We start from the raw sequence: 25,334 nt of genomic DNA, 5'->3' as shown, positions 1-25,334 counted from the left end.
TTTGTGCTATAAGGAGAAAATAGCGCAAGAGGCCAAAAATTTCAAGCCCTTCTTTAGATACGTAAAAGGAAAAAAAACCTGCAAAAGAGGTGGTGGGACCGCTGGATGACCAGGGAAGAAAAGGATACATCAAGGAAGACAGACAAATTGCAGACAAACTAAATTCCTTCTTTGCGTCTGTCTTTACGAAGGAGGACACTGCAACAATACCAGAAGCAGTGAAAGTGTTCAAAGGAGTAATAGAGGACAGCCTCACCACAGTAGAAGTGGACTTGGACCAGATATACTACCAGATCGACAATCTTTTTTTTTTTAAGTTCAATATTTTTTATTGAGTTTTTTGAAAAAATATAAGAAACAGTTCAAGTACAGGGTATCAAAAAATAAAACAAAACATTTAGTATAACAAATATTCAGTTATATTGTGCAATGTAGAATTGAATCGTTTTAAAAGATCTAAAGTACTAGGACTGTTCATGAAAAGATAATAAAAGAAAAGATAAGAGGAAAGAGAAATTGAAGGAAGAAAGAAAAAGAATAAAATGAGGAAAAAGATGAAGGTAAAGAAAAAGAAGAAGAAGAAGAGAGGAGTGTCTATGAAATAGATTGAACATATGAGTCTAGGAATTTCCAGGGTGATTTACATTGTATCAAACTTTTGGAAAGTCGAATTATATTTTTCTTTTCATAAGCATATGATTCAAATTTATGATACATGCTCAAAGAATTCCACCAAAAGGTATAGTTTAGTAATGAAGAGGACTTCCAATTTTTCAAGATGTGCATAAGGGCAGTCACAAACATTGCATCAATGAGTTTAGGAGGACAGTTAGACTGTGTAAAACAAGGGTGTTGAGATCGGAGAATTATAATGTCAAAGGAAATTTCTTCTGAACAATTGGTAATAGACTTTATGGTGTCCCAAATGCACGTCCAAAAGGAACGAACTTTAGCACAGTGGAAAAGCATGTGATCAAGAGTCCCAGCTTCTTTCATACAATTCCAACATATAGAGTCTTGTTTTAGGTTAGCTTTCCACATCCGAAAGGGTGTCCATACCGCATTCCACATAATGAAGAACATTGATTGTGAGACTCTGGATGATAAAAGAGGTCGGTTTGTCGATGACCAGAAGAGTTCCCAGTCAACATCAGTAAGTGAGGTTGTCAGCATAGATTCCCAATGTTTCATGGAATGAGAGGAAAATGTGAAAGAGTGATCTCTTAGAATACTATAAAAGAGAGATATCGCTTTACCTTTTGATATAGCCAATGTGGACCAGTGATACAAAGTGTGAATGGATGTCATATAATCAAAGCGTATAGACATAGAAGATAACGTCTTAGTAAGAGAAAGCCACTGTGAGTAAGCAGAAGGAGACAATGAGTAAGTAGAGCAAATTGTGACAAAGGGAACAAACGAAGTGAGAGTGGTTATCTGATGGAGAGACCACAAACCAGCCCGCTGCCACCTTTTCCATGAAAGAGATTTACTATTGATTTGGATTTTGGGGTTATTCCAAATGGACAAGAGTGGACTGTCTTTAATTGAAATCTCTGCGATTACGACTAATATATGAAGGGCATGCTGCGTTGCACTCAATAAGGAGTATTTTCTCAAAAGTTTGGGCACTGGCACCGTCAACAAGCATGAAACATGTAATGGTGCACATAAAAACCGTTCCAGGTCAAACCAGGTTGGTGAGTCTTGGGTACTAGGGTTAATAATCCAATAGGCTCCATATTTGGCCAGTGATGCGATATAATAAAAATGAAAATCTGGTACATTCAAACCCCCATTAATTTTAGAGGCTTTCAGCTTGTCGAGAGCAATACGAGGTTTTTTGTTATTCCACACAAAGTCAGATATTTTCTTATTCAACCAATGAAAAAATTTCTTCTTGCATAAGGAGGGAAGCATTGAGAGGGTATAGTTTATCTGAGGAGTAAGGGTCATTTTGATAGAAGCTATTCTGCCCCACCATGAAAGGAAGAGTGGAGACCAACGAGACAGGGTGTTAAGAACTAAACTTTTAATTTTAGATATGTTTAGATCTTGAGTTTGAATCGGATCTTTATGTATTAACACTCCCAAGTATTTTACAGCTCCGTGTGACCACGTGAAGGGAAATTGGGCGAGATCTGAGGGGTAAATGAGATCATTAAGAGGGAAAATTTCTGATTTTTCCCAGTTAACTGAGTATCCAGAAAGCTTGGAGTAATGAGAAACAATATTAACGAGTGAGGGAAGGGAAGCAACAGGATCTCGGATAAAGAGAAGGACATCATCAGCGTATGCTGCTAATTTGATATGACTATAAGTGGTTTCAATTCCTGTTATTGTTGGGCATTGTCGGATAGCAGAGAGGAGAGGTTCCAACGCTAAATTAAATAGCAGCGGCGACAGAGGGCAGCCCTGGCGAGTGCCTCTATGTAGGGAGAATTTGTTGGAGAGAGAATTATTAATTAAAATGCGAGCTGTGGGTTGATGATATAAAGTTTTAATCCAATCTGTATAGAACGGGCCAAAGTTGTACCACTTTAAAATTTGGAATAGAAAAGGCCATTCAACTCGGTCAAAGGCCTTTTCGGCATCTATGGCCAAACCGATTACGGGATCTGAGAGTGTTTTAGCATGGGCATTAATATGATGAAAGAGGCGTATATTGTCTCCTATAAACCTTTGTTTAATAAACCCCGTTTGATCTTTGTGAATAAGAGAGGGGATCACTTTGTTGAGTCTCAGTGCAAGAAGTTTTGCCATGATCTTGTAATCTAAATTAAGAAGAGAAATGGGGCGAAAGTTTTTAACCAAGGTAGGGTCTCTGTCAGGTTTGGGAATGACTACTATAGTGGCCTCAGTGAAGTTGAATTGTTTGTCTGGATCAGAGTGGAGGAATTCATAGTAAGATAGAAGATGAGGAGCCAGAAGATTACGAAACTGCTTAAAAAATTCATTGGTAAACCCGTCAGGACCTGGGGCTTTGCCGGTAGGCATAGCTGATATTGCGGCTTCTATTTCAGATACAGTAATTGGAGAGTCCAGTTTCAATTTCACAGAGTCCGATAAGGTCGGATGAACCAAAGAAGCAAGAAAAGAGTCTATCCCCGATTCTGAAGCAGAAAAATCAGATTTATATAAAGTAGTATAGAAGTTTTCAAACTGAGAAGAGATCAGAGACCGGGTTTTAACCATGTGCCCCAATGGGTTTTGAATGGCTGTGATATGTAGGCGTTTGGATTTAGTTTTAAGATATCTAGCCAAAGGGCGTCCCATAAGGTTGTCTCCCATATAATGTCCAGAGGTTGAGATAAAAATATCCCGTCTAGCAGTACTGGAAACTAAAGTGTTAAATTCGTATTTAAGATTTTGTATACGTTGAAAAATAGATGGATCATGTAAGTGGGCAGACATATGTTGTAGTTCTAATTCTTTGATAGAAGATTCTAAGTCTTTCTCTTTTTTCATGGATTGTTTCTTTTTCCAAGAGGCGAGATTGATAAGTTCACCCCTAAGGGAGACTTTATAAGCCTCCCAGACAATGGATGGGCAAATTTCTGGATCTTTGGAGTTAAGTTCGAAGAATTCAGCAGTGAAAGATTGAATTTTGTCAGCTATTTCTGAGTCTAAGAGTAAAGCATTGTTTAGTCTCCAAGAAGAAGATTCTTTGCGGGGGGCAGAGATAAGTAGGTGTAGGGAGGTGGCCGCATGATCTTAAATCTTAAAAGCGACAAATCCCCTGGACCTGATGGAATTCACCCAAGAGTCTTAAAAGAACTAAAGGTTGAAATCGGAGAGCTTTTGCAAAAACATGGCAACCTGTCAATTAGTACTGGACAGATACCAGACGATTGGAAGATTGCGAACATCACGCCAATTTTCAAAAAAGGATCAAGAGGAGAACCGGGCAACTACAGACCTGTGAGTCTTACGTCTGTTCCTGAAAGATGGTTGAAGCACTGATTAAATATAGCATAGTCCGGCACTTGGATACACACGACCTGATGAGAGCCAGTCAACATGGCTTCAGGAAAGGGAAATCATGTTTGACAAATTTACTTCAATTTTTTGAGACCGTGAACAAACAAATTGATAGTGGAGAATCTGTGGACATAATATACTTGGACTTCCAGAAAGCGTTCGACAAGGTTCCACATGAAAGACTTCTCAGGAAACTACAAAGCCATGGAATAGAGGGAGATATACTAAGATGGATAGGCAAATGGCTGAAGAACAGAAAGCAGAGAGTGGGCATAAATGGGAAGTTCTCAGACTGGGAGAAAGTGACTAGCGATGTGCCCCAGGGCTCGGTACTTGGGCCCATGTTATTTAATATTTTCATCAATGACCTAGAAGAAGGAACATCCAGTGAGATCATCAAGTTTGCAGACAACACAAAGCTATGCCGGGCAATCAGATCGCAGAAGGATAGCGAGGAACTCCAGAGTGACTTATGTCAGTTAGAGAAATGGGCGGAGAAATGGCGGATGAAGTTTAATGTGGAAAAGTGCAAAGTAATGCAATTAGACAGAAAGAACAAGGAACACGAGTATAGAATGTCAGGTGCAAATCTGGGTAAGAGCGAACAAGAAAAGGGTGTACTGATAGATAGGACCCTGAAACTGTTGGCACAATGCGCAGCAGCGGCAAAGAAAGCAAATAGAATGTTAGGCATGATAAAGAAAGGAAATGGTCAGACCACACTTGGAATAATGTGTCCAACAATGGTCTCCCAACCTAAAGAAGGATATAAAACTGCTGGAGAGGTTGCAGGGACGAGCAACGAAGCTAATAAAAGGTATGGAGAACTTGGAATACGAGGAATGACTTAAGAGACTGGGATAGTTCTCCCTTGAGAAAAGGAGACTGCGAGGGGATATGATCGAGACTGTCAAAATACTGAAAGGAATTGACAAAATAGAGCAGGAAAAAAATTATTTACAATGTCCAATGTGACACGGACAAGAGGACATGGACTAAAGCTAAGGGGGGACAAGTCCAGGACAAATATCAGGAAGTTCTGCTTCACGCAACGAGTGGTGGACACCTGGAATGCTCTCCCAGAGGAGGTTATTGTGGAATCCACTGTTCTAGGATTTAAAAGCAAACTAGATGCACATCTCCTTACAAGAGGCATAGAAGGATTTGGGTGACTAAAATTACGCCAGGTGTACACCTGGCTGGGCCTCCGCATGTGCGGATCGCCGGACTTGATGGACCGAAGGTCTGATCCGGAGATGGCAGTTCTTATGTTCCCACTTTGTAACACGTCTATCTCATATGGCCAGAGATGTTAGTTTTCTTTTCTTTTTGGAAAATTGATGATCATCTATGTCTCAGCTTTTTGTAGTAGGGGAAAACTCGATAGCTAGTTTATTTAGATGCCATTTAAATAAACTAGCAAAAATTGTACACCTGTAACCTGGTTATCCTCAGCATTGGCAGCACTGCCTAATGAGTGAAACTCTGTCAAATGCACGAAAGGCAGCAAGGAATTGATACTCTCTTCTTTCCATCAGGCAAATGTTAGCAGACTAGTTTAGTATGAGCTGAGGTATTTAACTAGACAGAGAGAATAGCAAATCCAACATAACTAAGCCTCACAATGAATGTTCTTCATAGTGTACCCAAGCACCATTTTTTTGGAGGGAAGGGCAGCTAAATAGATATGGATGGGCACATCCCACTCCTCTGCCTTCCCTTTCCTCTTCCTCCTCCATCTTAATATTATTTCCACACATGAACTGAGCATGCATGGAATGGAGTATGTATTAGGTGCCAGCATCAGCAGTGGTATTTTGAGTTGCTGCCAGACACAGTTTAGTGGAATCAATGCTGGCTCCATATTTCTGTGTCTGACAGGACTTGAGGATCCCTGCTAGCTACAAAAAGGTGTGTCCATCTGCTGGGTACGACAAAAATGGATAGGTCCAGGCCAGCCCAGGACTACCTGAGACTTCTCTGATGTGTATATGGATATATAGGGTAAAGGGAAAAAAATAACCCTTTAGAGTTTTTTGCTGTTTTCTCAGCAATTGCTTGGAATTTCAATGTGAAATTTTGTGGCTGCATTTGTTGTTATTATTTACATTTATGTGTCGAGTGGAATGTGATTATCTTTAAGAATAGCAAAGCCACAGACTTTTTTTTTAGAGTGACCACCCAGTTAAGTTCACCCAGTTAAGTTAAAAAATATTTGCACTGTAAAATTACTATTATTTGAAATAAACAAAACAGGGTACCAGCTTACTGATAACCATGTCACAGTGACATAGACTTTTGTCTCCTGGTAGCGGTGGTAGAGGAAAAGACTGTCTGAATTCAAGAAATTATGGGACAGGCACGTGGAATCTCTTAGGGAGAGGAGAAGATAGTGGATGCTGCGGATTGGCAGACTGGATTGGCCATTTGGCCTTTATCTGTCATCATATTTCTGTGTTTGGCAAGTTTCACTAAATTTTACCAAATGGTCAAGATGACCAGAGGGAAACTAGAGCACTTTTTTATGGTATAGGAAGGAATGAAAAGTGGATGAACAAATAAAGGGTAACGCAGAATGTATGGAGAGGAGAGATGGAGACTCATTTAGTGGGAAAGTGGAGGAGGGTGGAGGGAGCGCAGGATGGTGTGGGGGATTCTTGGGTGATGTTAGCTCTGGAATTAATTGTTTCAAGCAATCATATGAAAATGTTCTGGTGCTCAGTAATGGAATAAGTTATGAAAAATATATTTATGTAATACAAAATTAGATTGAAATTAAATTTAAGAAATGTATCTCAAAACAGCTCTCAAGTGGGGAAATTAATTATTAAGAATCATGAATTTACCCCCTTTTATTAGATGTGATGGCCTAGCTTCCTTTTACAACTATTTAATTTAATAAATGTGCTTTTAAAGTAGTTTTTAGATTATTTCAGTAAAAACAGACATTTGTATCATTAAACTGCCTGGAAAAGTGCTAATGCATATTCAACAGTTGGTGGTGCATATAGAGACGATTGAAAAAGCACCAATTTGAATCATTCATTCATTCATGCTTTTCATCAAGACTTCAGCATTTGCAGCTGTAACGCTTGTCTATATTTAATAAATAAATGAAGGAATCAACATTCAAAACCAACATACTTTGTATACAAAGCTACCTCTTTTGTTTATAATAAGGGGTTTGGTTGCAGAAGAGAGTGATGGGAGTAAAGAGGAATTACAGGGAAAAGATATGGTTATAGATGAATAATAATAATAATAACAGTTTATATACCGCAGTACCGTTAAGTTCTATGCGGTTTACAAAAGATTAATGAAGTACATGTTGAGAGAACTTAGGGGAAGGGGGAACAATAGGGGGAAAGGGCAAAAGAACCGTTAAAGAGGGAAAAGAGAGGAACGGGTCAACTGCCTAGATATTTCAGGAACAGGTGAGTTTTGAGGCATTTCCTGAATACCTCGTAAGTGGTGGGCGATAGGAGTTGTTCTAGGTCTTTACCCCATAGAGCTGCTTGATGTGAGAGAAGGTGCTCATGGTGTTTTTTTAGTTTACAACCTTTAACCGGAGGAGAAACGAAGTGCAAGTGGGAGCTTCTCTTGTGTCTATTGGCTGAGAAGGAGACACGTTTATTGTTCAAAGTTAAAACGCATGCGGATTGTAAAAAAATTGCAATTATTGTAATGAATAAGTATTATTTTCCCTGATTTGTACAAATGTAAGAATGGGGTGGGGGAGGGGGATTTTGTCATATGGTATAAGCGTTATGAGATGTTGAAAGGATGGGAGGGAAAGGGATAATTCTATTTAATATAAAGAATTGTAGAATTTCAAGTGATATATTTAAGTTAAAATGGTTGATACCTTTTGATGTACTTGATGTAAGTTATAAAAATGAATAAAGAATTACAAAAAAAAAAAATTGCAGGTGGACCTTAGGAAATTGGAAGACGTGGCATCCAAATGGCAGATGAAATTTAATGTGGACAAATGCAAAGTGATGCACATTGGGAAGAATAGCCTGAATCATAGTTACCAGATGCTAGGGTCCACCTTGGGGATTAGCAGCCAAGAAAATGATCTGGGTATCATCATAGACAATATGATGAAACCTTCGGCCCAATGTGTGGTGACAGCCAAAAAAGCAAACAGGATGCTGGGAATTATTAAAAAATGGATAGTTAAGAAGACTAAGAATGTTATAATGCCCCTGTATTGCTCCATGGTGCAACTTAATCTGAAGTATTACTAAGGTGCGCTAGCGTTTTTAACATGTGCTGCATTGCTGCACGCGCTAACCCTGTGCTATGTGCCAAGAACTAACGCCAGCTCAATGCGTCTAACACGCGCGCTAAAACCGCTAGCGCAGCTTAGTTAAAGGAGCCCATAGTGGCGCTAGAAAAGGTTCAAAGAAGAGCGACCAAGATGATATAAGGAAAGACTAAAAAGGTTAGGGCTCTTCAGCTTGGAAAAGAGACAGCTGAGGGAAGATGTGATTAAAGTCTACAAAATCCTGAGTGGACTAGAAACGGGTACAAGTGGATCGATTTTTCACTCCGTCAAAAATTACAAAGACTAGGGGGACACTCGATGAAGTTACATGGAAATACTTTTAAAACCAATAGGAGGAAATTTTTTTTTCATTCAGAGAATAGTTAAGCTCTGGAAAGCATTGCCAGAGGTTGTGGTAAGAGCAGATAATGTAACTGGTTTTAAGAAAGATTTGGACAAGTTCCTGGAGCAAAAGTCCACAGTCTATTATTGAGAAAGACATGGGGGAAGCCACTGCTTGCCCTGGATCGATAGCATGAAATATTGCTACTCCTGAGTTCTGGCCAGGTACTAGGGATCTGAATTGACCACCGTGAGAATGGTATACTGGGCTTGATGGACCATTGGTCTAACCTAGTAAGGCTATTCTTATGTTCACAGTGAACTTCTTGTTGTTGTGCATGTGCTAAAAATATTCTGTTGGATGGTCACACATAACAGGAAGAGCCATGACAGAATAAATTACACATTTTGGTGGGTAAATGTGTGTACTACATATAAATATGAGAGAAAAATGCGGAATGTATGGGGTTTAGTAGTTCATTTAATGAAGTGTGGAGCCCATTGACTACATTTGTTACCTCACAATAAGGGTCATGTATCTCTCCTTTTCTTAGATTTCCTTACACATCCAGGGTGGGTGGGTGGGGGGAGGGAAATGTATTTTGAGGATTAAAATTACTTAATTATAATATTGTAATCACATCATAAGTTTTATTGTAATAGTAATTGGGAGGAGGGTGGGAGAAAATGATTGTTTTATGTATTACTTGTGTAGTTAATAGTGCTTTTTATGCAGTATTTTATGTTCAATTAATTGTATTGCACTGTCAAAGTTTGAAAATCAATAAAGATTTTTGAGCCCATTGACTAAATTTGTAAAAACATAATAGTGTATTTTCATCATATATTTCCTTTGGTTTATTTATCTTTACACATCCAGGGGGGGTGGGGGGTTGGAGGGAAGGGAGTAAATATTGATAGTGATATTTGAGTAACTTTATTTTTCATTTGTATTATATATTAATTTGAGTAACTTTATTTTTCATTTGTATTATATATTAGGTTATATTGTGCAAGAAAAAGAAATTATTGTATGATATTTATCTTACCTGTACAGATATTAGTGTAATGTGTGTAATACCTACTGTTCTTTCATTTGTATGACACTGTTTTTGATTAAAAATCAACAAAGAATATAAAAAAAAAGAAAATTAATAAAGATTTTTTTTTTAATTTATTCATTTTCAAGTTTACAATAAGTGTAAATATATCCAAACAAATTGACAATAAATATAACACTTAATAATCATCAATGGTACAAATAATATGCAATTATCTCCCACCCTTCCCACCCTTTCTTATCATATAATCAATACCTTATACAATATGTAACAATAAATTTACCCTACCCTCCCCCCCTCACAATCAAACTTGTATTGTACCGATTAGATGACATTTTATTATATTTTTTTTCCCTTAAATTTACAAGTTAGCTACATTACTGCACACTAACTGATTAGCACAGGATTACTGTGTGAGCCATTACTGCCTAGAGGTGTTGCTAAGTGCTCACACTGTAATTCTTTGTAATGACCATGCACAAATAACTGTAGTAGATGTTTTCCATAGACAGCAAATCAGTCAGATATTCCTTCCCACCTTCCCAAGAATTGTATTCTTTCTTGAGCTCTGAAACTACAGTAATTTAGGACAGCGTTGTTCAACCGCCAGTCCATGGACTGGTGCCGGTCCACAGAAATTTCCTACCAGTTCCCAGGGCCGGCACGTGCATCGGGCTCTAGACAGTGCTCTTCAGTTGCCAGTCCACGGTGCGATCGATGTGGCGTTGTCTTCGGGCCGGCTCCCTCTTCCTCAGTGCTGCAATGCAGAAAGCCATGGGCCGAGGCTCCTACTCACGTCCTTCGCCTGAATTGGAAGCCTTCTCTTTGACGTTGCAACGTCAGAGGGAAGGCTTCTAGATGAGGTGCGGGACGCGCAAGGAGCCGCTGCCCACGGCTTTGTGCACTGCAGCACTGAGGAAGAGGGAGCTGGCCTGAAGATAACACTGTGGGGCAGGCCAGAAAGCAAGGCACAGCATGAAGGGAGGGAGACAACAACAGTAGGGGGAATGATTTTTTTTATTTAGTGATTGATTTGTCTGTTCAGGAAGAAATCCATTTGTTTCTTTTTCTCTGGGGTTATACTGCATGCAGAGCCTTGCATCTTAGAGTTTGTTTGTATATATTAGTACTTTTAGTTTTTGGTCCTGTATTTGCATGGGGTTATCTGTGTTCTGGTAGGAATGAATATTGAGATGCATACAGTGTGCTTTAATTTTGTGGTTAACCATTATGTGTTGTTAATACAATTATACTGTGTGTGTGTGTGTATATTTGAAAAATGAATGGAAAAAATGGTGTTACAATTAGTACTATTATGGGGCGGAGATTGGGTGGAGATGGGCGGGGTCTGGCCCACGACTTAGCTCAGTGTTCTTCAATTGCTGGTCGGTGGACCGGTGTCAGTCCACAAAATAATTATTTTATTTCCACTGGGGCATAAGTGTCAAAAGGTTGAAGAACACTGATTTAGGGGACCATGGAGACTGCAGCACACAGAAAGGGCTGCACATGCTCAGAACTTCACACTAATTCTGAGCTCTAGGGCTGCTATGATGACATCTACTTCTGTACCTGATAAGTCTTGCTATCTATGAAAACATCTATTACAGATTGGAAACAGTACTTCCCATTCCACCCTATACTCTTGCCAGTATAGGGTCATAAACTTATGCATTCTTAAATTTACTTGAGGTAATTCCCTTTATTGTAAACAAATACTCTTTGGAGTATACTAGATACCAGGAAAACTGTCATAAGTGTTTGATATTGTATACCGTTTGTGCTGTTTGGTGGGTATGTTTCTACTTGCAACATCAAGGAGAGGATTTTGAAATGGCAAATCAATGTTTTTCTTTAAAAAAAAAATCTTTATTAATTTTCAAATATTAATAATGCATTGCAAAAATTTTAAACATAAACAAATCAGGAAAAGCACTTTAAATATACAAACATTCTGAAAACAGTCATTTTCTCCCCCCCCCCTTCCTCCCATTCATCCTTAAAAGTATAACCACATATATAATTTCAATAAACTAAATAGAAGAAATAATGATGCCTTCCCACCTCCCTCCCACCCTGGATCTGTAAGGAAATTACCGTATTTTCGCGGATATAACGCGCACCATTGTAAAACGCGCACAGGGGTATAGCGCGCAGAAATCACGATGATATGTACAAAAACTTTTCTATACCGCGCTCAGGCATATAACGCGCATGCTGCCCGACTCTCCTCTGGCCACCCCGACTCTCCTTTCGCTCTCCCCGACTCTCATCTGGTTGCCCCGACTCACCCTGACTTTCGGTGCACTGCCCCGACTCTCCTCTGGTTGCCCCGACTCACCGTTCACCCGCCCTGACTTTCGGTGCACTGCCCCGCCTCTCCGTGCCTGTCCCCCTTGAAGTCCTGTCCCCCCTTGAAGGTCTGCCTGTCCCCCCTTGAAGGTCTGCCTGTCCCCCCTTGAAGTCCTGTCCCCATCCTGAAAGCCTGATGCCCCCCCTCGACGTCCGATTCTTCTCCCCCCTCGGCAGGACCACTCGCACCCCCACCCCGAAGGACCGCCGACTCCCCGACAATATTGGGCCAGGAGGGAGCCCAAATCCTCCTGGCCACGGCGACCCCCTAACCCCACCCCGCACTACATTACGGGCAGGAGGGATCCCAGGCCCTCCTGCCCTCGACGCAAACCCCCCTCCCTCCAACGACCGCCCCCCCCCAAGAACCTCCGACCGACCCGCGACCCCCCTGGCCGACCCCCCCACCCCCCTTCCCCGTACCTTTGGAAGTTGGCCGGACAGACGGGAGCCAAACCCGCCTGTCCGGCAGGCAGCCAACGAAGGAATGAGGCCGGATTGGCCCATCCGTCCTAAAGCTCCGCCTACTGGTGGGGCCTAAGGCGCGTGGGCCAATCAGAATAGGCCCTGGAGCCTTAGGTCCCACCTGGGGGCGCGGCCTGAGACACATGGTCGGGTTTGGCCCATGTGCCTCAGGCCGCGCCCCCAGGTGGGACCTAAGGCTCCAGGGCCTATTCTGATTGGCCCACGCGCCTTAGGCCCCACCAGTAGGCGGAGCTTTAGGACGGATGGGCCAATCCGGCCTCATTCCTTCGTTGGCTGCCTGCCGGACAGGCGGGTTTGGCTCCCGTCTGTCCGGCCAACTTCCAAAGGTACGGGGAAGGGGGGTGGGGGGTCGGCCAGGGGGGTCGCGGGTCGGTCGGAGGTTCTTGGGGGGGGGCGGTCGTTGGAGGGAGGGGGGTTTGCGTCGAGGGCAGGAGGGCCTGGGATCCCTCCTGCCCGTAATGTAGTGCGGGGTGGGGTTAGGGGGTCGCCGTGGCCAGGAGGGTTTGGGCTCCCTTCTGGCCCAACTACACAAAGTACGGGGAAGGCGGGTGGGGGTGTCGTGGGGGTCGGCCAGGGGGGTCGCGGGTCGGCTGGGGGACGGGCGGAGGTTCTTGGGGGGGGGCGGTCGTTGGGGGGAGGAGGTTTGCGTCGAGGGCAGGAGGGCCTGGGATCCCTCCTGCCCGTAATGTAGTGCGGGGTGGGGTTAGGGGGTCGCCGTGGCCAGGAGGGTTTGGGCTCCCTCCTGGCCCGATATTGTTGGGGAGTCGGCGGTCCTTCGGGGTGAGGGTGCGAGTGGTCCTGCCGGGGGGGGGATGTATCGGACGTCGGGGAGTCGGCCGGGCAAGAGGGCTTGGGCTCCCTCTTGCTCCGATCGTGGATGCGGGTGCGGGTGGGAGCGCGTGCGAGCGGTCGTTCGGGGTGGGGGTGCGAGCGGTCCTGCTGGGGGGGTGAATCGGGCGTCGGGCGGGGTGGGAACTATGTTTAAAAACTTTTGTATACCGCGCTCAGGCATATAACGCGCGAGGGGTATGCGCGGTACGTAAAATCACGTATAACGCGCGCGTTATATCCGCGAAAATACGGTAACTAAAAAGAAAAGGTACATAACAACTAATGTGATTCAACAAATGATGTCAACAGGCTCCACACCCTTCTAAATGCATTACTCTATCCCAAACACTCAGCGTTCATTCTTTCATATTTGTAACTGCTACATAAGTTCGCCCACCAAAAAGTATAATTAAGTCTATCATAATTCTTCCAATTGCATGTAATCATCTCCATTGCTATTCCCATCATTATTAAGAAAAGCCGGCTTTTATAACGATCCAACAAAGGTTTAACATGTAGGAAAGTGCCACAAATTAAGACTTAATAAGTCAATGGTATCGATGACCCAAGTACATTAATTTGGCCCCATATTGACTTCCAAAAATTAAGTATCAATGGACAATAGAATAACAGATGATCCAAAGTCCCTATATTAACATGACAATACCAACATCTATTAGATTGAGAAGTGTCTAACTTTTGCAAACGTTTTTCTGATGAGATTTCCTTTTATGGTGGTAGCATTCTTTGAGCACAATAGATACAGAATTTGAACACTTAAAAGTATCAAGAATATACAACACATTTGCACACTTTAATGTAGTGATAAGAGTAAATCACAGCTATAATTTATTAGTAAAGTGACGAGGAATCTATTTTCGTCAGAAAATTCAATTTTACAATTATACTATTGATCATCTTGGGCTCCTTTTACGAAGCCGCATTAGCGGTTTAGTGCGCATAATAGTGTGTGCTAATTTGCCGGCCACGCTAGTGCATACCACCTCCTCTTGAGCAGGCGGTAGTTTTTCGGCTAGCAAGGGGGTTAGTGCGCAATAAAAAGTTGCGTGCGAGAAAGCCGTTAACGCGGCTTCGTAAAAGGAGCCCCTTGTCTGAGTGCCTTTTATTAACCTCTGGTATGCATTAACACAAGCTTACAATAGGTTAAAAAATATTTGAAAAGTACTATGGCTTCTTATATGAAAATGCAGGTGTTTTCAGCTCTTTATTACTAAGTTGCAAAGATATGGTGTGTCCAGTGTAAACTCCCACATAATTAATTTTTCAATTAATCTGATTTAATTGTCAACTTTACAACTTGTGTATGGTTGGAAGGCTATATAATATTCACAGCCAGCAACAGAGAAATATGATAGTGTTCTGGTGAGCTTACGTAAGGTATATTTTCAATATTTCAGTTTTATAATTGGGGCCTCTGGTTTCAGGTAGGGGTGAAGATGTTAAAAGAGCACGTACAACAGATCTTGGAGATGAGAATAGTCCCAAAGGACTATAGCAAGGTTGATGTCACTCTTCATAAAGCTGCTAAGATAGGAGATAAACTACAGGCAAATTAGTCTGTCCTCGGCAGTAAGAATATTAATGGAGACACTACTGAAGGAAAGTGAAATATCTATAGTCCAATAGGTTGAGGAAGCATAATTTTTACCCAAGGGAGAGGTGGGGGGAGGGGGGAGAGAGACTGAAGAACACATTTTGGCTTAATACAACTGAATAACGAGAAAATCAGATCAAGGTCATACACTGGTTGTGGTTTACTTGGATTTCATCAAAGCTTTTGAGAGCCAGCCTGCTAAAGAGACTCATGAATAAACTGATTAGTGTTGGAAAGGTCCATAGACAGTTGCTCAACTATTTGAGGGAGACTACGGTGTGGTAGGGCAAGTTAAAATCCTTAGGGGGGGGGACATACAACAACTATGGGGTCTTTTTACTAAGGCGTGCTAACCGATTTAGCGCACGATAAAGATTAGTATGCGCTAAATACTAACGCACCCATTATATTCTATGGGTGCCTTAGCATTTAATGCGTGCTAAATCAGTTAGTGCGCCTTAGTAAAAGGACCCCTGTGTCTGCAGTAAAGGGACTGCAAAGGTACTTTTGAAATAGCGTGGAAGAACACCTTCATGGTATACCAGCTGCCTCTCCCACTAACTCTGTTATTGATGGTGCTATGTACACTGAATATATTCTGGGGAATTACAAGGGATCTTCAAAAAGTTTCCACACTTTTATTTTTTAAAACAGTATTTATCAAATATCTCAAAAGCAAATTACATCACTTTTTCACATAATCACCATGTTTTGCCTGACTGACTAGTCACATAACACATAACTTGGGCATGTCCAAGGTTAGTTCAAAATGGGTTCCAAGAATGCTGACGCCATGTCAGAAGGCCACGAGGCTTCAGTGCTGTCAGGAGAACTAGGAGATGTTCCACGAAGACCAAGTGAATTTTTTTCGTTTGGTGACTGGAAATGAGACTCGGGTCTATCACAGAGCTCCTGAGCCCAAAATGGAGTCAATGCAGTGGAAGCACAAGTCATCCCCCACCCCCAAAAAGTACAAGACAGAAAAATCTGCAGGCAGAGTCATTGCAACTGACTTCTGAGATGATGGACTTTTGCTTCTGGAGTTCATGCCACAAAAGACAAACATAACCGGGGAGAGTTACGCTAACGCAATGATCACTTGTGGGAGTCAATCAAGGAGAAAAGATAAGGAAAACTCACAGCAAGTGTGTTTCTTCTTAACAACAATTCACCAGTATTAGTGCTGCCTGATTGCCTTCGAATCGACTAACCTTGGTGAATTGATTCAATTCTATTCACTTTTTAAAAAAATCAGACTTATTGATTCAGTGAGTCCTGACTCCAGACATACCTCCTGATCTCTTACATAGCAGCAATGGTGGTGATTTCCGGCTTTACAAACGCAGCACGTGAACAGGCTTCTCCTGGTCTGCCTCGCCAGGGCCTTCCCTCTGCCGCATCACTGATGACACAGCAGAGGGAAGCCCTTGTGGGCAGACCATGAGAAACCTGTGCTGCCTTTGCAAAGCTGGTTACTGCCTCCGCTGATGCAACTTTAGGCGGCCCGAAAGGTGGTGGGGGGGTCAATTGGGAGGTGCTACACAAGGGAATAGGAGGGATGGAAAGCTGCTGCATAGGGGGATGGGAGGAATGAAAAACTGCTGCACAGGGCGGAGGGGGGGAGAAGAGAGAGGATGAATTGGTGGATATGGGATGGAGGAGAGGAAGAGATGCAACAGAGGTAGAAAAGGGTGAGAGGGAGATATCCTGCATATGGTGGAGGGTAGGGAGACATGCATGGAGAAGAGAGAAGGAGAAATGTTGGATATAGGGTAGACGGCAGGGAGAGATGGTGCAGGGGAGAAAGAAATGTTGCACATGATAATGGAGGGGAATAGAGAGGTCTGACCCAGGGCACAAGGCAGGGAGAGAGAGAGAGATGGTAGACAGTGGGAAAGAAAAGAAATGTTGGATATGGCAGTGGAAGAGATGATACAGAGATGAAAGATGGATGATGAGCACTGAGAAAGAAGAAAATGTCAAATGGACAGGAGACCCTGGCGAGCAAGTTAACAGAAGACAAACAGAAACCAGAGCCTGAGACCAACATGATTTGAATAATAAAATGACCAGACAACAAAAAGTAGAAAAATAATTTTATTTTCTGTTTTGTGATTACAATATGTCAGATTTGAGATGTCTATCCTGCCAGAGCTGGTGTTAAGACAGTGAGCGTGAGCTAGTACCTAACAGAGAGAGGAAAAGTCTTTTTTGTTGGGGCTGGAGAGGGCAAAGGGGGCTAGAGTGGGTGAAGGGGTTACAAAATAAACCCGCCAGGACATTTGAGAAAAACGCCCTATTGAGGGGGAAAAGTGAGTTGAATCGAAGAATCAATTCCATAGGCCAAATTGAATCAAAACATTTTTCCCTGACTCCTGCAGCACTAGGCGATGCACGTCATGACAATCACAGATTGCCATCCGAGAATGTGGATTTTCAGTAGCTGAACCATCCACTCTACAGTCCTGACCTGGCTCCCTCAGATTATTTCTTGATAAGAACATAAGAAGTTGCCTCCGCTGAGGCAGACCAGAGGTCGATCTCGCCCAGCGGTCCACTCCCGCCCATCAGGCCCATTTCCTGAACAGTGGTCCCTGACTATCCCTATGACCTACCTCTACTCCTATCTGTACCCCTCAATTCCTTTCCGAGTTTTGAGGAAATCTCTTCATGGACAGCAGTTTTCAAGTGATGAAGATGTCATCCTGGTTTGAAGGTCAAACAGAAGAATTCTTTTCAAAGGGATTAAACTTATTGAAGGAAAAGTAGATAGAGCTATCAGGGGACTATATTGAATATAAAACAAAACTGTTTTGAAAACTGTATAGAATACCCCTCGTATGCACAAAGGCCCGTTTTCTATAAACGATGCTGATATTAGCGGCTGCCTAAAAAGTGGCTGCCAATTGTGTGTCAATCACACATTGGCGCCATTTGAAGAATCGTGCCTGCAAGAAAGATAGGCTCCAGAAATGTAGTCCAGGGTTTTCCAGGCCTACATTTCCGGTGCCTATCTTCACGTGAATCACACTTACATAGGTGCTTTAGGCTACCTAACGCCACTTCCACCACTGGCCGTGCCTATAGTGGTGTTCGATGTCTTAAAGTGCTTACATAGGCACAATTCTTGTGACAGTTTTTTAGGCTCCGATAGGCACTTTGAAACTCAGTTAAAAACATCATTTGAAATGCATTTTTAACTGAGATTTGACATACCAGTGCCTAAAAAAAATTGGTGCCGATTTGAGAATCCAGGCCTAAGTGCCACATGGCCCAAAGTTATACAATTTATTTATTTAGTTAGTTTTCTATGCCATTCTCCCAGGGGTACTCAGAACCGTTTACACACATTTATTCAGGTATTCAAGCATTTTTCCCTGTCTGTTCTGTCGTGCTCACAATCTATCTGATTTACTTGGGGCAATAAGGGGATTAGGTGACTTGCCCAGGGTCACGGAGCAGCATGGGTTTGAACCTAAAATCTCAGGGTGCTGAGGCTGTAGCTTTAACCAGGGCACTTTTCTTTTAGCTGTTTATTAACATGCACTAAACTTCAGTAAAAAGACCCTTAGTTCTTGAATACAAGGGAACTTAAAAATTATTTTTAAAATGTACATGATAGGTGGGTGGGGGACAGTGGGAAGGTCTTGGTTCTTGTATTGGTTTTGACTGGGGCCACCATGAAGAACAAACATGTGTGGCTCACTTTGGTGTAATAAAAATTTATCAAAAAAAATTTATATGCAGTGGCGTTGTAAAGGAGAGGGTAGACTACCCTGGGTGTCATTATACTGGGGGCGCCGGCATCTCTCCGCCCCATCACACCAAGCTCATGCCTTCTCTCCCCGCCCCATCCCCATGCCTCTATAAATCTTTGCTAGAGCGAGCATCTTCTCTTGCCTGCTGCTCACGCCAGCCTGGCTCCCCTCTGAAATCCCTTCAGGGTCACAGGGCAAGCCAATGCCAGTGCAACCAGTAGGCCAGAGAAACTGGTCGTGCTGGAGAAAATTTAGGGGTCCTTTTACTAAAGTGCGCTAACCAATTTAGCACGCGCTAAAAATTAGCACGTGCTAAATGCTAACATGCCCATTATATATTTATTTTATTATTTATATACCACTAATTATCTAAGTGGTTCATATTCAGGTACTTTATCATATTTTCCTATCTGTCCCAGTGGGCTCAAACTCTATCTAGTGTATCTGGGGCAATGAGGGGATTAAGTGACTTGCCCAGGGTCACAAGGAGCAGCGAGGGATTTGAACCCACAACCTAAGAGTGCTGTGGCTGTAGCTCTAACCCCTGCACCACACACTCCAGCTAATCTTTAGCATGCGCTAAATCGGTTAGCACGCCTTAGTAAAAGGAGGTATGGGGCTGGAGGGCACAGAAGGAGCAAGAGGGGTGAAGAGGAGGTCGCAAGGCGTTGCCACCTACCCTTACTATGCCATTGTGTATATGCTTAATTTACATTTTAATAAACCAGTGAAATACGCAGTAGAATGCTTGGTCATTGTGCTAATGAAATACACAACAAAGTGCACAGTTTGTGAAATGAAAGCATCATGATTCTTGTTACCCATAGAATGCCATAGAATTTAGGAGGGTCTGTCGGAAACAGTTGACACTCAAACTTATTTTGTAAATCTTTATCTATTTCCTTGTCTCACAGTCATCAGACAGAGACTACATGTTGGGATCATCCTAAAATGACTGAACTTTTCGAGTCCCTAGGTGAGTACATAAGAACTTAATAAGTGTTCTAGTATTCAATAGGCATTGCCTACTAACCAGAAACTTGCTGGCTTAAGCATATCCTGTGGGCACCAGACACTGTCGCTTTCAAATTCAGTGGGACTGCGCTTGACATACTTTTGATGAATGCTTAGCACTCCCAATCAAAGGGTTTACCAAAGTATCCCTATTCCTCTCCACATCCAGTTTCTCCTCTCTCTCTTCCTTTCTTCCTTTGCCCCCCAACCTGCAATGCAGCATCTCTTCCTTTATCTCTTCCCTCCCATTCCAGTATCTTGCCCTCTCTCCCTTGCCATGTCTCCTTACCTCCAAACTGCTCACTCTTCCTCCCTTTTCCCTCTGCTCCCCAATTCCTCCAAACCATCTCTCCCCTGCTCCAGCATCTTTCCCCTTTCTCACCCACTTTCCAGCCCCCAGTCCAGTCTCTCTCTTCTCAAATCCCCCCAGTTGTGGCATTTCTCCCTCCTCCTCCCTCCTGTACTTGCTCTTTTGATCCAGAATTCCTCCCTCCCATAATGTGGGTTCAGCCCTCTTCCCCAACACTATAGTTGTGGCATCTCCTCCAAGTCTAGCATCTCTTTCTCTCCCCTGTGATCCTCCAAAACTCAGGGCAGCATTGAAGATGAGCTGCCTTCAGCTGGCCCTAGCATTTTCTCCCTTCCATGTCCTACCTCTTCTGATGTGACCTCCTGTGGGTAGGATGTCGCAGAGATGAGGCTCTAGGACCAGCTGGAGGAGGTCTGTCTTCAGTCTTTCCACTATTGGTGACTTGCTATAAGTTTGGAGGGTGGGGGAAACAATTAGAAAGGGAGAGATACCGGACACAAGAATAGGAGAGAGAGAGACCCCAGATAACAGGAAAGCAAGGAGCTGGTGCTGCAAGAGGTGGCCCTTGGCTTTTTGCAAAGCTCGCTCAATGGCATGGCCCTGCTTATCGATTAATTTTTATGAATCTTTTTCCTCATGAAACCTGTTTCTCATGTAGAAAGGGCTCTGAAATAATTGTAGGAGCGATACATGCAGAAAAGTATGCCCACTAAAAATCACTCGTAATTTATGCAGACCGTATGTATGCAAGTCTGGGGCATCGGTTGGGAGAGAGAGAGAATTGTAATTTATATGCATATGTTATAAAATGCGGACTCAGATGTACACACTGTACAGAGCTAGTGCAAGTTTGTGTATAAATTAATGTGCTAGTGGGTCTGGTTCTGTGTGCTTTTTATATGAAGTACATGGGTGCATGTGTTACCATTATAAAATGGGCATCTTTTCAGACTTTCACTGTTGTAAAATTACCTCCCATGTGCTTTTAAATGTAATAATTTTGACACATCAAAGTGAGCCTTATATGTGACATAGAGATAACCTTATTTCATAAGAACATAAGAATAACCTTACTGGGTCAGATTAATGGTCCATCAAGCCCAGTAGCCCGTCCTCACGGTGGCCAATCCAGGTCACTAGTACCTGGCCAAAACCCAAGGTGTAGCAATATTCAATGCTACCGATACAGAGCAAGCAGTGGCTTCCCTCATGTCTTTCTCAATAACAGACTATGGACTTTTCCTCCAGGAACTTGTCCAAACCTTTCTTAAAACCAGCTACACTATCCGCTCTTACCACATCCTCTAGCAACGCGTTCCAGAGCTTAACTATTATCTGAGTGAAAAAAAATTTCCTCCTCTGATCTTTTAATAGGAACATATATATCCTCAACCCTTATTTATGGCATTTTATCTTTGTCTTCAGGACACCTATAGCTGCTAACATTGTGGACTAGAAATAACTATGCAAGAGCAATAAAAATTATAGAAAAGAAATGTTTCATGGCCATCAGAGCTTTTTTACAGCCGGTTTTCAGTGTATTTCAGATGATCTTTCCAGATATCATCAGATACATCTACAATGAAACACATTACAGAATAATATGTTTGCACAGCTGCAGAAGGGAAGGGAAAGGAAGGGGATTTGGACTTTAACCCATCTTTTTTCAGTAGTAGATCAAAACAAGTATATATAGAGAAGTATATGTATCTAATTTCCTTACCAAGCACCTAATTTTCCTGTTTTCTTTTATTTCAGCTGATTTGAACAATGTGCGTTTCTCTGCTTACCGTACGGCCATGAAAATTCGTAGATTACAGAAAGCACTATGCTGTAAGTTATTCCAAATACTCGTAATAGCCTCTGTGCTGCTTAGGGTAGTTTTTCTTCCAAAACATACAATTATGTAGAAAAGAACTGGTTTAACCCAGTAGCCCAGTTATAGCACTGGATCACTACTGGGCATTAGTTAAGAATATAAGACATGCTATAAGGGGTCAGACTAAAGGTCACCCAATATGAATATCTTATTCCAGATAGTGGGCAATGTATGTCATGAGGTCTTTGCACGATCTTAAAGATTACATAGAATGTAGAGAGAGGAGTTCAGATGTCCAAGTCATATGCAGACCTTTTTCTACAATGCCCGCAGGAGAGCACATGCATGTAAGTGCATATAGTGGGAGCAGCCATTTTAGAAATATGAATGCAGATAAACTGATTGGCAGGTACTCGGCAGCTTCCATATAGAAGTTATGGTTTCACAAGTAAGCAGTGCCACACCCATATATAGCCACCCCATTTTAAGAACCTACACATTTAAGTTCTGCCGATTACAAGCTAGATTCACAAAGCAAACCGATCGTGTACCGATGGGTTTGCGACCCCTTTGTGGCCCGATTTTACTCCGGCCCAATTCACTTACCTCTCTGCAGATCCGATTCCGATCCGCGCATGCAAATGAGGGGAACGGCATGCAATGTAGGCAGGGACGCGATTCACAAAACAAATTTTGTGAACCGACTGGGCTGGCCAATCAACCGAAGAAGCGACTGCTGGGGACCAGTAGCAAATGTCCTTTCCCACTCTCCAGCTCCATTGACGCCCTGCTCTCTGCCCTTCTCCTGCCTTTCAGCCCCAACTTTCAGCCTCACCACCCCAAAATCCCCCTGCTCTCGGCCGCCCAGACTAATCTCTGCTGCCCCGACTCTCCTGCTCTCTGCCTCCTTCCCTGCAGTGCGAGTCTGGAGAGTCAGGGCCAGTGAGTTTTAGCCGAGCTGCCGCCCCCTCCCCCAAAACGCAGCAAAAACAAACAGGAACGCATGTGCAGACCATCTACAGGGAAGACAGATGGTCTGCGCATGCATCAGGATCGCACACTAGCGATCCGTGTTGGCGGATGGGGGCGTTCCTCTGATCACCCCTATTAGAATATTACTGGTTTCTGAATCCATCGGACCTGCCAGGATTGGATACGGATCGGGCAGGTTGTGAATCTAGCCCTAAGTATGAGAGAAGTGAAGCCACAATTTTAACTGAGTTTCATTTTGCAAGCCAGATTAAGCAATGGCGGATTAAAGAGATTGACTCGCTTAATCCCGTGAATCTTAAAGTCTTAGCCAAAATTATCTCCTTTTAAAATTCTATTTCATAGCTCTGAGCTGCTGAATTTTCCTCATAAGCATGTGTTCCCTTTGTGAAATAGGAGATACATGGACAGATTTAAGCCCCGCCTGAACTATGCCTGAACTAAAAAGCAGCTTTCAAAAATAACTATTTACGGATGTTTATGATTTACACCTACAAGTACTGCTACTTACAACATGGAGATGCTTTTGAAATAGAGATCTAGATCTGTTCTTGTTTTTAAAAAGGATACAAAGTTGTTTTCCAAAACTGACATGGTTATTAATGGTCTATGGACTTTTCCTCCAGGAGCTGGTGTAAAGCCTAGCTGTGCTACTTTGATCAAATCCTCCAGTAACAAATTTTACAGTTTAATTGCACACCGAGTGTAAAAATACTTTGGCTGGAATTTTAGAAATATACTCACTTGTTAATTATGGAATTTACTCAGGAATATTGCATATGCATTTAAGAACATAAGAATGGCCTTACTGGTCCATCAATGGCCTTAATGGTCTATCAAGCTCAGTAGTCTGTTCTCACAGTGGCCAATTCAGGTCACTGGTATCTGGCCAAAACCCAAGGAGTAGCAATATTCTATGCTACCGATCCAGGGCAAGCAGAGGCTTCCCCCATGTCTTAATAAAAGATTATGGACTTTTCCTCCAGGAATTTGTCCAAACCTTTCTTAAAACCAGCTACACTATCTGCTTTTTGTACAACCTCTGGCAATACATTCCAGATCTTAACTATTCTCTGAGTGAAAAATATTTCCTCATCTTGATTTTAAAAGTATTTCCCTGCAGTTTCATTGAGTGTCTCCTAGTCTTTGTAATTTTTGATGGAGTGAAAAATCAATCTACTTGTATCCATTCTACTCCACTCAGGATTTTGTAGACTATAATCATATCTCCCCTCAGCCTTCTCCTTTCCAAGCTGAAGAGCCCTAACCTTTTTAGTCTTTCCTCATACGAGAGCTGCTATTTACAGATGGATATCCTTACCATGTACAGATTTCAAGTGGGAACGGCTTAGGAGAAATTAAAATCTATACACATAGATTTTCAAAAAAGTGCTTATTTTGGCCAGGGCATTACATGAGAGATTAAGGGAGTCTTTCTCCTTACGGTAATCCCATGTAGTTTATATCCACCTCCAAAATGAAGTCAAGGTCAAAACATGGCCTCATTACTTAATTGGCTGCATTTCCATAGGACAGCTGCATATGAAAGGGCTACTACTTACATGTGGAAGTTGTGAAATCACGACTTCCACTTCCTTCACTCCTGCCCATGCAAAGCCGTTAGCTGTTTAGCTGCCGTGAACTCATGGCAGCCAATCAACTAGTGGCTCTGTATAGGCAGGAGTGACCTTCCTTCGCACCTTCCCATGCAAAGCTGCTAGCTGATTGGCTGCCGTGAGTTCTTGCGGTCCCACGAGAACTCATGGCAGCCAATTAGGTAGCAGCTCTGCGTGTGCAAGAGCAAAGGAAAGTCGCTCCTGCCGCGGTTCACCACTGAACCACCAGGGATACAAAAGGTACGCGGGGTTGGCAGGAGGGAGGTAAAAATTCTTAGAATCGGCTGAGACAGGAGATGGGAGGGGGATCCCTTCTCTTCTAGCCACCACTGGACTACCAGGTCTCACGGTAGGTCTGGTGGAGGCCTGCAAGTCATCGGGAATGAGAAGGGATAGGGTACAGAACCTGTCAGAGAGGGAGGGGGACTGGGTGCAAAGACTGGTACGGGAGGGAGGGAGTGAGGGGACGTTGCAGAGCCTGGCAGAGCAGAGAAAGAGGAAGAATAAAGTGCAGAACCTGACAGGGCAAGGCAAGGCGCTGGAATATTAACCTCCACCCCAGTTTATATTTGAGTCAACCTTTTTTTGTGGAAAAAAGGTTACCTCAGTTTATATTCAGATCGGTTTATATTTGTGTATATACGGTACATGAAAAACACACACATAATCTTCCCCCTAACCATGTACACTTTCTGGTAGGTGTCTTAGTCTAGGCCAGTTGTCGGCAAACCGCGGCTCGCAAGCCACATGCGGCTCTTTAGCCACTTGAGTGTGGCTCGTGGTTCAGCTAGCTAGAGTAGGGGTGTCCAACCTGCTTCCCTTCCCCGTAAAGAGGATGCTGAAGCACAGGGCTGACCAACTTTCGCCACCCGATGTCAATTCTGAC

At 42.8% G+C, this 25,334-nt stretch overlaps 1 protein-coding gene across 3 annotated transcripts in view; it reads left to right on the top strand.

Annotated features, from left to right (window-relative positions):
- The window catches only part of UTRN (utrophin), a 1,286,828-nt gene that overhangs the window by 1,016,487 nt on the left and 245,007 nt on the right, over window positions 1–25,334 (top strand). For all 3 annotated transcript variants that reach the window (XM_033935605.1, XM_033935603.1, XM_033935604.1), the window contains 2 exons: window positions 19,614–19,675; window positions 21,782–21,856. In XM_033935605.1, the coding sequence (XP_033791496.1) occupies window positions 19,614–19,675; window positions 21,782–21,856 (137 nt within the window). The remainder of the gene's footprint in view (window positions 1–19,613; window positions 19,676–21,781; window positions 21,857–25,334) is intronic.

The sequence above is a fragment of the Geotrypetes seraphini genome, chromosome 3 (assembly GCF_902459505.1).
Source record: "Geotrypetes seraphini chromosome 3, aGeoSer1.1, whole genome shotgun sequence".
In the NCBI taxonomy this organism is placed as follows: domain Eukaryota; kingdom Metazoa; phylum Chordata; class Amphibia; order Gymnophiona; family Dermophiidae; genus Geotrypetes; species Geotrypetes seraphini.
The sequence above is the reverse complement of the archived record's forward strand: the minus strand, read 5'-3'. Positions and strand labels throughout refer to the sequence as shown.